A 16,163-nucleotide genomic window follows, 5' to 3' on the forward strand; every position below is an offset into this window, starting at 1 on the left:
TAGTACGCCGTAATCAGAAGCTATCAAATTCTTGTTTTTTTTCGGGACTGATGAATTAAAATAATAACTTTTATAATGTTTCCCTTAGTATTTAAGATATGTATTGTGCTTGTTGAATTCGTTTTATTGTTTAAGTAAATAAATAACGGTGACTAACAGAAATCGCTGTTAAAATTTCATATTCAGTTATAATAATACGTACAATACATAGAAGTACACCTATTTTGATTTCCGGTACCATGGCCAATTCCTAATTTAAATCAAACTTGCCAATGCTTTTTAGTCGAAGCGAAAGTTAGCCTTCAGTATTAGCTGTTTATATTGAAATTGCTCAATTTCACAGGGTATTTATATATTTTTTTCTCATCTATATAATTTGTTCATTTTTTTTTATTCATTTACTTTTGCTAGTGCGGTTTTCAATTTTATTCACATCATTTTACTCTAACCGGAAGTGGGCCAACAACGTCAGCTGATTTACAATTTATAGTGTACCCGAAATCGCCGCAAATTTCAAAACCAAAATATGTCTCGAAAAACAAAAAAAGGTTCCAAGAAAAACAGCCAGAAAGAGAACATAATTAAAATTGAGCATGAACTGTCTGAGTATCAAAATTTTAAGAAGGAGGAATATACCATGCTCTTCACCAATTACCGATTGAAAACATTTTCGGAATGGCCGTTCGATGGAGACAACTCGTGCAACCCACAAGCAGTAATATTTTTTAGATAATAATAAGCGTATTTCTATTATGTAGTACAGTGAACTCGCCTATTCCAAACCAGTCTGTAAATTGACTCATTTCCAAGCTTTTAAGCAGCTGTCGCGCGTACATCAAGAAAAAACGTAAGCTATGTTTTAGTTTTATATCTAATGCATTGAACTAATAACTCATTGCTGGTAAATGTTCAAGTTATTCTCACATAATCCATATTTGCAACATTGTCCAAATGCTATATTTTTTCTTACGTGGAAATTTGACGAATATAAACAAAAAGTCAGATTCAAGAAGCGCTTACGTTCTAGTTTCTTAAGGAAATGAAACGAAAGGGAGATTAAATAGAAGGAAATTTTACACTCTTTCCAGTCGTATATGCCACATTAAAAACAACTTGACCATTGAGATGCCTAAAGAGGCATACATTGTGCCTATTCCGAATCACACATTTTCAGTTCTGTTCTGCTGCATGTTGTTTAAAGATTGCAGAAAAAATATCGATTCAATATGTCCAAAATAATAATTTATGTTATTATTTTTACCAATGGCTAGATTTTAAAGCAAAAGCGGAGGTATTATTATACAATGTGATTATTTTATTCGCTCAAAGGACAAGACCGCCCACATGACTCTTTTAAAACAGCATATTTCAATAATGCCAGAGAAGAATGTCACGCCTATCGTTTTAGTCTTTTAGATGGCCTTAAATGCGATTATTTCTATTACTAACATAGAATAATTTCAGTTTTCGATTCAAGATGGTAGTTTTATGTTGTTGTGGATAGTAATAAGAAAACCATTTCAGTTCATTTGTGGTGATTCGGAATAGGCGAGTATGACCCGGATTACGCACAGTACCAGTCGAATCAATTACAGAAATCTGTTACAAACAATGTTTTGTTTCGAATTTCTTTTCATGCTTTTTTGATCTTGCCATATTTGTCCAGCATTTAAGATGAAATTTATATTTTAGATATAAACTTGACGAAGTAAAACCATAAAAAATTAAAAACTGGTTCGGAAAGGGCAAGTTTGCTGTATGTGATAAAGTGCAGAAAATTCAGGTCTCCTAGACTTCAGTTTTTAGGATAATCAAAGAGCTATAAAATATTTTATACCTCTTTAGGCTGATGCAAATAATTTTATTTGGCAGTGGTTAGGCAAAGAAGTATGAAATACGCAGAATGGCAACTGGCTGTGAGCTCGTGTCAAAGCGTGATTCTGCATTATCTTACCAAAAACAAACATCGGCGAACATGGAGTTACAATTTGTACCTTTAAAACTACATTTAAAATACATGTTAGCTTCTAAAACAAAATTAGTTTAATTTGACATGGTCTTAAGACACGAAGTACACGTTTTTTTTTTTTTTGCCATCGAAAGAAGCGTGGTCATACGGTAAAAATTATTTTACCGATGAATAATTGCTTTCGCATACAAAATGGCGCGTGGAGAAAGCGCCACTTCTGGTAAACGAGATCTGTTTTTTTTGTCACAGGAGGTTGGCGAGATTTGCTCTATATACCTTTCAAGTTGCCAGTCTATTTATTTTTATAGCTCTTTGGGTTAGGGTAGTCAAAATAATTCGACGTTCAGATTGTTTTATATTTGTGATGGGGCAATCTAACGGGCAAAACTTTGAAGGACCAAAATAATGGAGGATTAATCACAGTACACAGTCATGCAGGGGTTTTTTTTACGACTGGGGGAAGAGGCCCCAGCCTGTCATTGGGGGAAGAAAATAGCGCGCGACGAGCAGTTTTGGGGGATTTTTTCACTCAGGGGGAAATTTACAATTATGCATAATAAACACTTTAAACTATGTTTTTATTACATATTCTTGCAACTTTTAGCAACTATACACACTGTCACTTAGCAATAGATGGACTTGCACTAATGTTCACTTACCATTGTAACAAGGTGGGTGGGGAGAGTTGAAATGCTCAAATCATTGAATATTTAAAGGTCACATGCTTTTATTCACAAAAAATGCTTTAAAATAAGAGTTGCTTTTGCAAGAGTCATCATATTATTATTAAATGCATACTTTTGTTGGCTTTTTATTTCAATTGTACTAGAAAATCTTGTAAGAAAGGATAAAAAAGTCCGAAAATCACGATCGCGAAAACGTGCGACAAATATGAAAAAACGAAAGCAAACATTAAAAATTCTTGATAAAATACCCGTTTTAAATTTCATCTTTTTCACCAGAACTATTCCATACTTATAATAACTGATTACTTAAAACATTTATATTTTATTTTGCTCTAGCAAAATACCTCGGCAAAGATAATAAATTTGCGTAACGGCCGACCGGCTTATTTAATCGAATCAAGCACAAATAATTACTTTAAATTAACAACACATATTACACAATACAGCATAAGCTGTTACCGCTAATAAACAAGAGGTTCAAACACGATAATCTGACGCTGCATTGTTTATCAATCATCTATATTACATACTGATGATAACCACGTGTCAGTCGGCGCGTGGCGTGATTGACATCTGTCAGTAGCTAATTAACATACGACGCTCCGCCTACTGTCATACTTACGCTGGTGTCGACAAACAGTATGAAGTTCACTGGATTTTGATTGACAAGGGGCAGAGCTTTCGAACTCGTTACGCATCAAAGAGTATTACCGCGAGACAAGCAGACGCCCACGGCATATTATGTGCGGGTCAGATACGAGTTTTTATCGATTTTCGCTGGTCAAAACCGGAACTTCGGGTCCACTGAACGCTCTTCTAACATTTTTCTACTATTTCTAAAGGTTTTCACACCCATTGAAAATTGTGAAAGACCGTCTGCAATTGTGAACGGGTCCGATATTCGGTCGGGAAAATCGCTGGGAGTAATCTCCATTGCTTTGTTTACGATTTTGGAGGGGGGAATTTCGGACGTAGGGGAATTTCGACTGCGGTAGGGGAAATCCTTGGCTGTGGGGGAAATCCTCGGCTGGGGGACGAGGCCGATATTTGGCCTCTGCTATAGAATAAAAAAAACCCCTGTCATGTAAAGTTATTGGTTTTATCGCTTGCACATATTGGCGTGTGGACACGGTAAACGTTAATCGTGTACAGTGCATATGACATATTTTATTCCTGTAATCAAAACTAACAAATAGTGGTGGTTGTTGCTAAATATGTTAAGCGCAAATAGACAATCTGCGTGATTTACCAAATGCGCAGCACATATAACAAATTTTTTTCTGTTGGTTATCTGCGCGCCGATTTACCAGTCGTTGCGCAGGATAGATTCGTCCTGCGAAATTTACCAAATGTGCAGTGCAAATAAAAAATGCAACTATAAATATCTGTAATTTGTGCTGCGAATGTGGTAAATTCTGCAATTAGTAAAAAAGTTAAAAAGCATTATGACATATACTTTTGATATTGTTGTCATTTTAGAATTTTCTAACACCTGTGACTAGTGTCAGACATGATATGGTCTTTAAAAGAAATAGTCCAGAAATTACCAGGGACATAAATATCTCATTGAAATTACTGCATTAATATATTGATCTACTTTTAAAAAATATTTCTAGTTCTTTTCAGACACAACAGCCAGGTATTCACACCTTCACCCATGCCTGATCTCTGTCAGTTTTATCATTGAACAATTTATGTACAAGTCCTCTTACGAAATTCAAAACCAAACCAAACACACAAGGTAGTTAGCCTGCACGTATAACAAATTTAAATAAGTTTGCACGATTTACAAATCGTTGCACAAACAGCAAATTGGTTATATGCGCGTAACACATACATTGGTTTAAATCACCAGAAAATTCGTAATTTTGGATATTATTTGATATTGTTTAAAATCAACGAGGAATTGAATCCCCTTTCAATAAATTTAAGTTTTATTTCAACTTATGGCCAATTCGTGACATAATCAGCATTTAAACCTATAGTAAGTAAAGCGTTGGCAGCGAGGAAAATTTCATCGGAAATTGCTTCCACTATTTTGGTCTTTTGAGTGTTTGACGCGAGTGGGGATATTGCCCATATGTAAAAAATATCTCAATATTTCCTAGGATAGCGTCAAATTTGTTGGACTATGGCTAGGGGTCCGGTAACCAGTATGAATATTGAGAATTGTATTTACAAAAACAAGACTATATATTTTGTAATAGTCTCAGGAAAAATGTGCAGCTTGACTGGGACTCGAACCCCGGACCTTTGGCTTACCATGCCAACGCTTTACCAATTGAGCTAATGAGGCCACCCGATACGAGAACCGCTACAAATTTTATAAAAAACGAGAGATGATTTCAAAAGTTTGTTCTTGTATTTTTGTTGTTGTTTTAAATACATGGTAAGTCACATGAAACAATTATTTATAATTCGGGGAGAAATACTGTATGATTGTAAATTCAACAAATATTTAATAGCAGTTTGTATGCCACAGTCAGAAGCTTTAAGTATTGTGGATGACAGGAAACATAATTCTTTAATCCCGAGAAAAGTACGATTGCAAATTCGATAAATAATAAATAGCAGTTTGTACGCTGTAATTGGAAGCTTGATTAAATTCTTGTTTTTCACAGGACTAATGAATTAAAATAGTAAACTTTATGTTTTCTTTAGTATTTAAGACAAGGATTGTGCCTGTGAATTGTTAAATTTGTGTGACTGCTTGAGTAAATAAATAACGATAACCAGACCTCTGGCAGTCTAGATCAGCAGTCTTGAGGTCTGGTGTAATCAATACATGTACTATTGCATACTCAGTCTGACTAAAGTACTTGATCTTCTAAACGAAGATCTGAGAATGACCCATTCACATTCGTCTTTTGTATATTTTGGATTTCCAATATTGCTATTTTTATTTTCGCAAATCCATTTTTAGCTCGACTATTCATAGAATAGTGAGCTATTGCACTCGCCCATGCGTCGGCGTCCGCGTCCGCGTCCCGATTTTGGTTAAGGTTTTGTATGTAAGCTGGTATCTCAGTAACCACTTGTGGGAATGGATTGAAACTTCACACACTTATTCACTGTGACAAACTGACTTACATTGCACAGGTTCCATAACTCTATTTTGCTTTTTTACAAAATTATGCCCCTTTTTCGACTTAGAAATTTTTGGTTAAGGTTTTGTATGTAAGCTGGTAACTCAGTAACCACTTGTGGGAATGGATTGAAACTTCACACACTTATTCACTGTGATGAACTGATCTACATTGCACAGGTTCCATAACTCTATTTTGCTTTTTTACAAAATTATGCCCCTTTTTCGACTTAGAAATTTTTGGTTAAGGTTTTGTATGTAAGCTGGTATCTCAGTACTTACTAATGGGAATGGATTGAAACTTCACATACTTGTTCACTATCATGATCTGACATGCACTAAGCAAGTCCCATAACTCTACTCTCTTTTTTTTCAAAATTATGCCCCTTTTTCGACTTAGAAGTTTTTGGTTAAATTTTTGTATGTAATCTGATATCTCAGTATCCACTAATTGGAATGGATTGAAACTTCACACACTTGTTCACTGTCATGATCTAACATGCACTGTGAAGGTCCCATAACTCTACTTGGCATTTTTACAAAATTATGCCCCTTTGACTTAGCAGTTTTTTGTTAAGTTTTTGTATGTAAGCTGGTATCTCAGTATCCACAAATTGGAAAGGATTGAAACTTCACACTCTTGTTCACTGTCATGATATGTCATGCAGTACAGAGGTTCAATACCTCTACTTTGCATTTTACAAAATTATGCCCCTTTTTCAACTTTTGTATTCATTCAATTGACAAGGCTGTTGAATAGTCGAGCGTTGCTGTCCTCCGACAGCTCTTGTTATTTGAACCAATCAGACGACTTGTTCAAATGTCAAAGAGTAAGAAAAATTGGCAGTCAGTCCATGGCTCGAACCCGGGACCCCTCGCTTACAGAGCAAGTGTCGTACTGACTGAGCTGTCTGACATCTTACGACATAAGAATTGTAGATATCAGAAACCAAGGCTTTTTTAAGCTTGCAGAATGTAAGTTACTTTTTGATTGGCTAGCGGTAGGGTTGTCAGAACGAGGCTATCAGTAGCTCGTGTTCAGATCCTAAGCGTAGCTTAATAGGAGATGTACTTTAGTCAGATTGATTGCATACTGTAATACCAAGGTATAAGGTAATTGCTGGTAAAAGTTATGATTAGTTGTCATAAAGTTGCCTTTATTACGTTTGTTTTTGTAAATATTTAAAAAAATTTTTTATATAATTAGCTGTCACTAGGGCTCGAGGCATATTGAATACGAAATTTTAACAGCGATTTCCTGTAGTCACCATTATTTATATACTCAAGCAGAAAAATGAATTCAACAATTCATGAGCAAAATCCATGTCTTTAGGACTTAAATACTAAAGAATGTTAATATAATAACTGTTTCAGCTCATTACTTTCAGAATGCCTTGACAATCCTCAAACTTGTTTATACACATTGCCAGTGGGCAGTAGAACTAGAAGAACCCTATTGATTTCGAAGTCAGTTGGTCAAAGGTGAAGGTCACAGAGATTGTTTGTACAAAAACCTGTCCCACTCATTATTTTGAGAATTGACTGGACACTTATGACTTAAATTTTGCAGGCACATTGCTTTAATATAGGCAGCAAATGACCCTAATTTTGAGATTAATAGGTCTAAGGTTGATATTACAGTGACTACTAGTTTAAAAAAACATATACCAGGATACTCTGTTGATTCTGAATGTTTCATAGTCAAAGGTTATGGTCATGACTGTGAAGACACGTTTATAGAAGACTTTGTATTTGAAATCAGACTTTCTAGATATTTATTGTAACTTCAGCTTGCAGCAGCAGGATTCTACCATATTCCAACAAATACAGAGCCAGATGCCACACGGTGTTTCTGTTGTTACAAGGAACTGGATGGCTGGGAACCAGATGATAACCCTTGGTAAATATCATTTCACAAACAACTTGTAATTCTACAGAAGTGTCATAAATACTTCAACTTGTTTTGTAGACTTGTATTATTAGTCATTGTGCATTTTTAGGCCGGTCCTTTTTTGGCAAATGCTCTTTAATGATTACTCTTTCAGACAGTCTGTTTTTGTCCAGACACTTGTGTGTCTAGACTGTAAGATTCAGTTGTAACCCCTATTTCGATTTTTCATTGGATTAGTTAGTACTTTAAGAGAGCTTTAATGGTTAGGATAGAATGACCACTGGTCACTCTGGTGAAAGAGACTTGATATGTTGCACTTTCTTGTGCATGCTGTTACTTTAATAGTTTAATTTAAGTATCTGTCACAAGACTGGTGGTATGCATTGTACATGTTTTTTAGGGAAAATAAAATTTGGCCTCATTCCCCTCTCAAAAAAGTTTTTCCCGTTGTGTTTAACAAAAATTCCTCTCCAAAAAATGTTCTTTCTTATTCTAATCTGAACTCCTCTTACAAAATGTAGGTAGTTCTGCACGTTTGATAAACTGGAAGTGATGCTGTAACATCATTTATCCGGAAAACGTAGAATAAAGCCTGCATTTGGAGTACGGAAATGAAAATTATTTTATGAATTAATTGCAACCCGGGAGTAAATTTATAACAATGGCACTGTTACTATATTTCTAAGGTTACAGTATGATGTTAAAACATCTGACACGTTAAATAATTCAAAATAATGTCTTGAAGTAGCTTTAACCTTAGCCTGCTGCTGGCAAGTGATTCTGCCTTTGCGGCCAGTGCAGACCAAGATCAGCCTGTACATCTGTGCAGGCTGATCATGGTCTGCACTGGCCGCTATTCAGTCAGCAGATTTTCAGTAAACATCACTTCAAATAATAAATGGTACTGCCCAAATTGAAAGACGGACCAGTCCATTTTAGAAATTTAGTAGGGTAAAGGTTAAATGTGCGGTTCACTTTAATAATGGTCAGATATCTCAAAAATTAGTCCATGGACCTATACATTTTATTTCACCACATTATAGGTCATATGTTTATTTACAACTATGAGGTTTCATTAAAATCTACATTGTAGAAAAAATTGTATTTGCGAAAATGTTATGAAAGTTGTAATTTCCCATAGACACCAATTATGAAAAATTTCGTGAGGTCCAAATTTTTAAAATCAATCAAGCAAAAAATCAAGCACACAACCCTTTCTTTTTTATTTGCTGAATTTTCTGAGAATAACTTGAAAAATCATGGTTTAATCAAAATCTACATTGCAGAAGTACCTAAACTTTACCCTGCTAAATTTCTTAGATGGACTGGTCCATAATTAAATTTAGGCAACACCATTTATTATTCCAAGGGGTGTTGAGAGAAAATTTACGGACTGAATAGCGAACAGTGCAGACCATGATCAGCCTGCACAGACGCTCACCATTCCGGCGTCTGTCTGTCCACACTTTCCTTTAAACAACATCTAAACCACCAGGCCTATTTTGATGAAACTTCACAGGGATGTTCCTTGGATGGTCTTCTTTAAAAATTATTCAAAGAATTGAATTCCATATATACAGAACTCTGGTTGCCGTGGCAACTGAAAGGAAAAACTTAATAAATCTTCTTGTCCAAAACCACAGGTCATAGGGCTTTTATATTTGGTATGTAGCATCATCTAGTGGTCTTCTACCAAGATTGTTCAAATTATCCCCCAGGGTCAAATATGGCCCCGCCCCAGGGGTCACATGGTTAACATAGACTTATATAGGGAAAACTTTAAAAATCTTCTTGTCCAAAACCACAGGTTCTAGGGCTTTGATATTTGGTATGTAGCATCATCTAGTGGTCCTCTACCAAGATTGTTCAAAATATCCCACTAGGGTCAAATATGGCCCCGCCCTGTGGGTCACATGGTTTATAAAGACTTACATAAGGGAAAACTTTGAAAATCTTCTTGTCCAAAACCACAGGGTCTAGGGCTTTGATATTTGGTATGTAGCATCATGTTATGGTCCTCTACCAGGATTGTTCAAATTATCCCCCTGGGGTCAAATATGGCCCCGCCCAGGGGTAGGGGGGAGCAAATGGTGGTTTATATGACTTGTACAGGGAAAAACCTTTAAAAAAATCCTGTCTTAAACCATAAGGCCCAGAGCTTAGACATTTAGTATGTTTTATGCTCTAGTGGTTCTCTACCAAGATTGTTCAAATGATGACCTGGGTGGGGGGGGGGGTCACAATAGGCCACGCCCGGGTGGTCCCTTGTTTTACATAGACTTTTTTGTTTTTGAAGCAGTGGCAAAGAAATTTGGACCACAAGCATAATTTTTGATACAGACTTCAATATTCATCTTAAATTGTCCTAGTCATGACCTACAGACCTACTTTCTTGTTTTTGAAGGTACAGCATAGAAATTTGGACCACGTTGCCCGTTTATAACTTTTGATACTGATTCAGTACTCATCTTTAATATTCTTAACCCTGAACTACTGACCTACTTTCTTGTTTTTGAAGCTACAGCAAAGAAATTTGGACCACCAGTTTATTTTTTAAACAGATTACATTAGTTATCTTGAATAATCTTTACCATGTCCTACTCGCCTAGTTTTTGTTAGTGAAGATCAAGCAAAGAAATTTGTTTAAGCAAGCAACTAAACTCCGATGAGCAATATAGGGCCATCATGGCCCTCTTGTTGTAGTTACTACATGGCTTTCCCCTCCTAATGGGCTATATGCAACCATTTCCCAAAAAAACTGAGAGAAAAAAAAAACACTGACAAACAAATCTTGAAATACGGCACTTTTATGTCCTAAACATACCACCTTATTGACACCACTACTGTGAAATCGTTTGATTTCTTTTGTGCAGGCTAAAACATTTCAGTGTGATAAGAATTAAAGGATTTCAACTTGTGAAAATAAAATGAATCAGAATTTTACATGTTCATCTGGATTTAGTTTCATGGATTGACTTTGCCACAAAATTTATGAAAATTGTCTCCCACGAATATAAATGCTTTTACAGTACAGTGCTAGACAAATGTACTGATTTCACATACCTAACAGGAACTACTATACTCACTTATCGAAAATCTGTCTTTGCTGTCAGAGCTTTGTGTAATTCTAAAATCGAACTGTCATTTTTCATCGTAGGGAAGAGCACCAAAAACACTCTCCACACTGTGCATTTCTGACTTTGAGTAAATCAGTGGAAAAACTAACAGTGGACGAATTCCTGAAGTTAGAATGTGAAAGACAGAAAAACAAAATGGTAAGTACTGGCCTGCTAAATTTCTAAAATGGATGGTCTATCATTCAATTTAGGCAGTACCGTTTATATTATTCAAAGGGGTGTACACTGAAAATTAACTAAGTGAACAGTGCAGGCCACTGTGCAGGCTGTTCTTGGTCTGCACTGTTCACAAAGACAAAATCACTTGCCACCAGCTGGCTATAGGTTAAACTTAGCAGATGATGTTTTAGCATTCAAGCTGCTATTATGATTTTGTGCAAAAGTGTTCAGCAGCAGGCCTTTTCATTATTCAAGTTATGAGTCCTGATTCACTGTCAAAATAACAGCCAAAATTTTTGTCCCCTGCCTTCTTCAAAGAAAAAATGGGGGACAGAGAAATGGGCTACATACTTCTATCCATTAGTCAAAGTCACTGTGTCTTGTCCATGACTCTGCCATTTGTCAAGGGATTACCGATAGATATTTCTTGGAAAAAATGTTCCATTTACTGAGGCAACTTGTTACACACAAGACTAGGTCATGGAGATCCTAGGTCAAGGTCACACTTAGAGGTCTAAGGTGAATAAGAGTTAGGTTCACATCTCTGACTTTTAAGGGACTTTGATATTACTGGGCACAAAAGTTCATCTTATATCAAATTAGAGAATGTTTCATGTACAAGGCCGTGGTCCAAGGTCAAGGTCATACTTAGGGTTAAAATGATAACAGGGTCTGTTTCTTGCTTGGACAGTAAGTCTGCTATAGGTCTTGGGATTTTGATATTATTTTCCACAAATGTGCCCCACAGGAAAGGATGTGCCACAAAAGATTTGTACATCAAGCCAAAAGTCAAGGTGACAGAGGAGAAAGATTTTAAGTTTTCCTTATTCTGTCAATAATTTTGCTATCAGTGAATTGGTATTAAAAAAGCTTGCTGCAAGTATTCACATTAACATAATGACGAGCATATTCCCTGTTTCAAGTTCACCATTTTCAAACAACTCTTGTATCTAAATATTGGTAATTGTTTAAGTGTTTCCCTATTTTTACAGAAAAAATATTTTCACATGAAAAAAGAGGAACTGAAACAACATGCAGGGAATGTTCGTGCGGAGATGGCAAAAATAAACCGATGATCTGAGCCAAGCAAAGCTCAGAACTGTGACTGTAAAGAGGGAATGTGAAGACTAAATACATGTGAAGCTGTAATACAGATATTGGTGAAGAACTTGAATTTACTGGTGCAATAAGGCAGTGTAAATGTGAATTATATCTAAATGCTTGCTGTGATGAATGAAAGGCATGGAAGACAGGAAAGAATGCATTTAATATGATCAATGGGCTATTTCACATAATATCAAAACTGAACTATAAAACATAACCCAAAAGAAAATGAGCACAATTTTGGTTACTGAATTCAGTCTGAAAATTTTAAATGTGAAAAAGGTCTAATTTTTCAACAAGTGGGTCGATTTATACATTCTTGCCAAAATATTCAGATACAAATTTAACTTGTATGTAAAAGCTCTGGCCAATTCAGAAAAAACAACAAAAAAACAATATTGGTTTGGACTCGATTTTGATCTCATGAGTGTTTGAAATAACTTCATTTGTATACTTGTGGGATAATTGATTAGAATTGTTCAGATTTGCCAATGATACGTTTATGTATGTAATAGGTAGAATTTTTATTTGTTTAGTACTTTCCTTTGTGGCCCTTCACTTTTTATACTGAGATGTTTTACATTTTAACCCTGTTTTGATTATTAAGCAGACAGAAGTAATTAGTGGTGTCTCTAAAGAGTACTTTTGATATCATATTTTCTGAGTGTAAAGCAAACTCCCAGGATGACGGAGACAGACAAAATCCCTTCTTTGGTTTTGTTAAATAAACTCTTTAAAATATAATAAATCTTTTAAGATGATATTTATCATCATTGAAAAATAACTTCATTATTTAAAGCCAACGAAGTAATGCTAAATAGTTTCACTGGAAATATGATAGCAAAATTTGCCAGCAGTTTAAACCAGAATGACCAATCTTATGTTGGAAAATAATGACAATATATGAAATTGTCTCTCCTTTGGACTTATGTTTTCATGAAGTCTGTTCATGTTGTATCTCTGAATGTTGTAGGTCTGAATTCATATGTGTTATGTCTGAACCTGACCTTGTAATGTCTGAACCTGTCTGTGTCATATCTCTGAACCTGTCCATGTCAATGTCTGAACCTGACCTTGTAATGTCTGAACCTGTCTGTGTCATATCTCTGAACCTGTCGGTGTCATATCTCTGATCCTGTCGTGTCATATCTCTGAACCTGTCCGTGTCATATCTCTGATCCTGTCCGTGTCATATCTCTGATCCTGTCCGTGTCATATCTGATCCTGTCTGTGTCATATCTCTGATCCTGTCCGTGTCATATCTCTGATCCTGTCCGTGTCATATCTCTGGACCTGTCCGTGTCATGACATATCTCTGAACCTGTTCGTGTCATATCTCTGATCCTGTCTGTGTCATATCTCTGGACCTGTCCGTGTCATATCTCTGATCCTGTCTGTGTCATATCTCTGAACCCATCTGTGATCATCATTCTTTTCATCAGTGTCTTTTACAAGAATGGTTTCATTTGTCTACCACAGATTATTACAACAGGGTCTGTAAGTTAGTTTATCCGTGTGATTGTTTTAGAATTTGTCATGGATTAACATCACAAGACATGCCGAGCTTACCATTATTCAGATATTTTTATACTAAGCATACTTGCAAACTTCTATTTCCATCTTTAAGCATCTTTTTACAGATTTTATTGGTAAGAACCTGGCACTTACTGAGGCTTGAATATTTCAAATGCTTAAAAAAGGGCACTTGAGGGAATTTCTCCTTAAAATTTCTGATAATTTGTTCATGGATAAAGATGTAAATCTGAATGGAAGGTATTTAATGAGAATTGTTATTCAGCATGTGAAGTTGTGCATCTTGGGTTTTATTTGGGATTCCCTCTCCCACAAAAATAAATAAATAAATATTTTGTTTTACCATTTCAATGTTTCTTGATGATGTTTTGTATTACCCATACCCACTATGTGGACTCCCACCCTAAATCCATTGTAATATGAAGGTTAATTTAGTCTTGAATTAGTCTCCCCCTCACTGGGGAAGACCTGTCCATCCGTCCGTCACACTTCATTTCCGATCAATAACTGGAGAACCATTTGACCTAGAACCTTCAAACTTCATAGTATGGTAGGGCTGCTGGAGTAGACAACCCCTCTTGTTTTGAGGGTCATTGCATCAAAGGTCAAGGTCACAGGGGCCTGAACATGGAAAACCATTTCCGATCAGTAACTTGAGAACCACTTGACCCAGAATGTTGAAACTTCTTAGGATAATTGGTCATACAGAGTAGACTTCACCCTATTGATTTTGGGGTCACTTGATCAAAGGTCAAGGTCACAGAAGCCTGAACATTCAACATGGAAAACTGTTTCCAATTCATAACTTGAGAACCACTAGGCCTAGAATGTTGAAACTTATAGTGAGATGACTTGACATGCCAAGTAGACGATCCCTATTGCAGCCAACCATCCGTGTCTCTGACTTTAGCTCCTGTCCCCAATTGACTGCTTGCCTGCACGACTATGCATTGGGGGAGACATGCGCTTTTCTATAAAAGCATCTTCTTGTCGGCAAGTAACATATAATTGTATAGTGACAGGAAGTTTGAGTACTAGTGCTCTATGGACATGCATGTACTTTTGTTCTCGACCCATTTTATAAAAGAAATTCATGTATATTCTGGGAGCTTACCAGTAAATCAGTTAACCTGAAAGTCTCTTGTTTTACTTCATCTCAATTTTTTCAGACAGTTAAATCATTTATTGCATAGCTTATTGAGGGAAAACTTCTGAAGGTGATGTATAAAACAGTGCAAGATGCATATAACACAAAATAACAATCACTTCAGGCGTTCACAGAAGCTCACCACTTGCAGAATTTCATCCTTTTTTAACGGAATGCAGATGGAAAGAAGCACACTACTTACACTGGGTATTTATAACTGTAAATAGTACCAGTAATATTTTATTTTTGAATGCTTGGCTGTAACATTACTTTTGTTTATATCAACATGCTTTAATAAAGAATAAATTGTTCTGCTGATATCTGACTTACCGATTACAGTCTTCATTTTGCCAGTTTAACAGTCTCATCACCTGCTCCCTAACTGGTCTACTCGTGAAGAACATTTCCCCCATGATGCCAGTATTCAAGTAAAGAAGTAAAACAAGAGGACCATGATGGTCCTGAATCGCTCACCTGTCCCCACATGAACTGTGTATGACGTCGCTTTTTCTATTATTTGACATAGTGACCTAGTTTTTGAGCTCATGTGATCTAGTTCTGAACTTGACCTATATATCATCAAGATAAAAATTCTGACCAATTTTTATGAAGATCCATTGAAAAATATGGCCTCTAGAGAGATCACAAGGTTTTGCTATTATTTTACATAATGACCTAGTTTTTAAAGGCATGTGACCCAGTTTTGTACTTGACCTAGATATCATCAAGGTGAACATTCTCACCAATTTTCATGAAGACCTCATGAAAAATATGGCCTCCAGAGGTCACAAGGTTTTCTATTTGTTGACCTAGTTTTTGACCGCACATGACACAATTTCAAACTTGACCTAGATATCATCAAGGTGAACATTCTCACCAATTTTCATGAAGATCCGTTGAAAAATATGGCCTCTAGAGAGGTCAAAAGGTTTTTCTATGTTTAGACCTAGTAACCTAGTTTTTGACCGCAGTCGACCCGGTTTCAAACTTGACCTAGATATCATCAAGATGAACATTCAGACCAACTTTCATACAGATCCCATGAAAAATATGGCCTCTAGAGTGGTCACAAGGTTTTTAGCTCACCTGTCACAAAGTGACAAGGTGAGCTTTTGTGATCGCGCGGTGTCCGTCGTCCGTGCGTGCGTCCGTCCGTAAACTTTTGCTTGTGACCACTCTAGAGGTCACATTTTTCAAGGGATCTTTATGAAAGTTGGTCAGAATGTTCATGTTGATGATATCTAGGTCAAGTTCGAAACTGGGTCACGTGCCGTCAAAAACTAGGTCAGTAGGTCTAAAAATAGAAAAACCTTGTGACCTCTCTAGAGGCCATATATTTCAAAAGATCTTCATGAAAATTGGTCAGAATGTTCACCTTGATGATATCTAGGTCAAGTTCGAAACTGGGTCACATGCCATCAAAAACTAGGTCAGTAGGTCTAAAAATAGAAA

General features: G+C 36.1%; 1 protein-coding gene across 1 annotated transcript; it reads left to right on the forward strand.

The window, feature by feature from the left end:
• Positions 1-457: 457 nt before the first annotated feature.
• Positions 458-15,036, forward strand: LOC128555074 (baculoviral IAP repeat-containing protein 5-like). The gene is made up of 4 exons (XM_053536445.1): positions 458-715; positions 7,531-7,640; positions 10,789-10,906; positions 11,920-15,036. The coding sequence occupies exons 1-4, from the start codon at positions 527-529 to the stop codon at positions 12,001-12,003; spliced, it is 501 nt and encodes a 166-aa protein (XP_053392420.1). The 5' UTR covers positions 458-526; the 3' UTR covers positions 12,004-15,036.
• The last annotated feature ends 1,127 nt before the right edge of the window (positions 15,037-16,163 follow it).

This window comes from Mercenaria mercenaria, chromosome 2 (genome assembly GCF_021730395.1).
Source record: "Mercenaria mercenaria strain notata chromosome 2, MADL_Memer_1, whole genome shotgun sequence".
NCBI classification, from domain to species: Eukaryota; Metazoa; Mollusca; class Bivalvia; order Venerida; family Veneridae; genus Mercenaria; species Mercenaria mercenaria.

Coding starts and splice junctions, on each gene's coding strand:
- LOC128555074 (XM_053536445.1), top strand. CDS start 527: ATGTCTCGAAAAACAAAAAAAGGTTCCAAGAAAAACAGCCAGAAAGAG. Junction 716..7,530: donor ACTCGTGCAACCCACAAGCA/GTAATATTTTTT, acceptor TTGTAACTTCAG/CTTGCAGCAGCAGGATTCTA. Junction 10,907..11,919: donor AAAGACAGAAAAACAAAATG/GTAAGTACTGGC, acceptor CTATTTTTACAG/AAAAAATATTTTCACATGAA.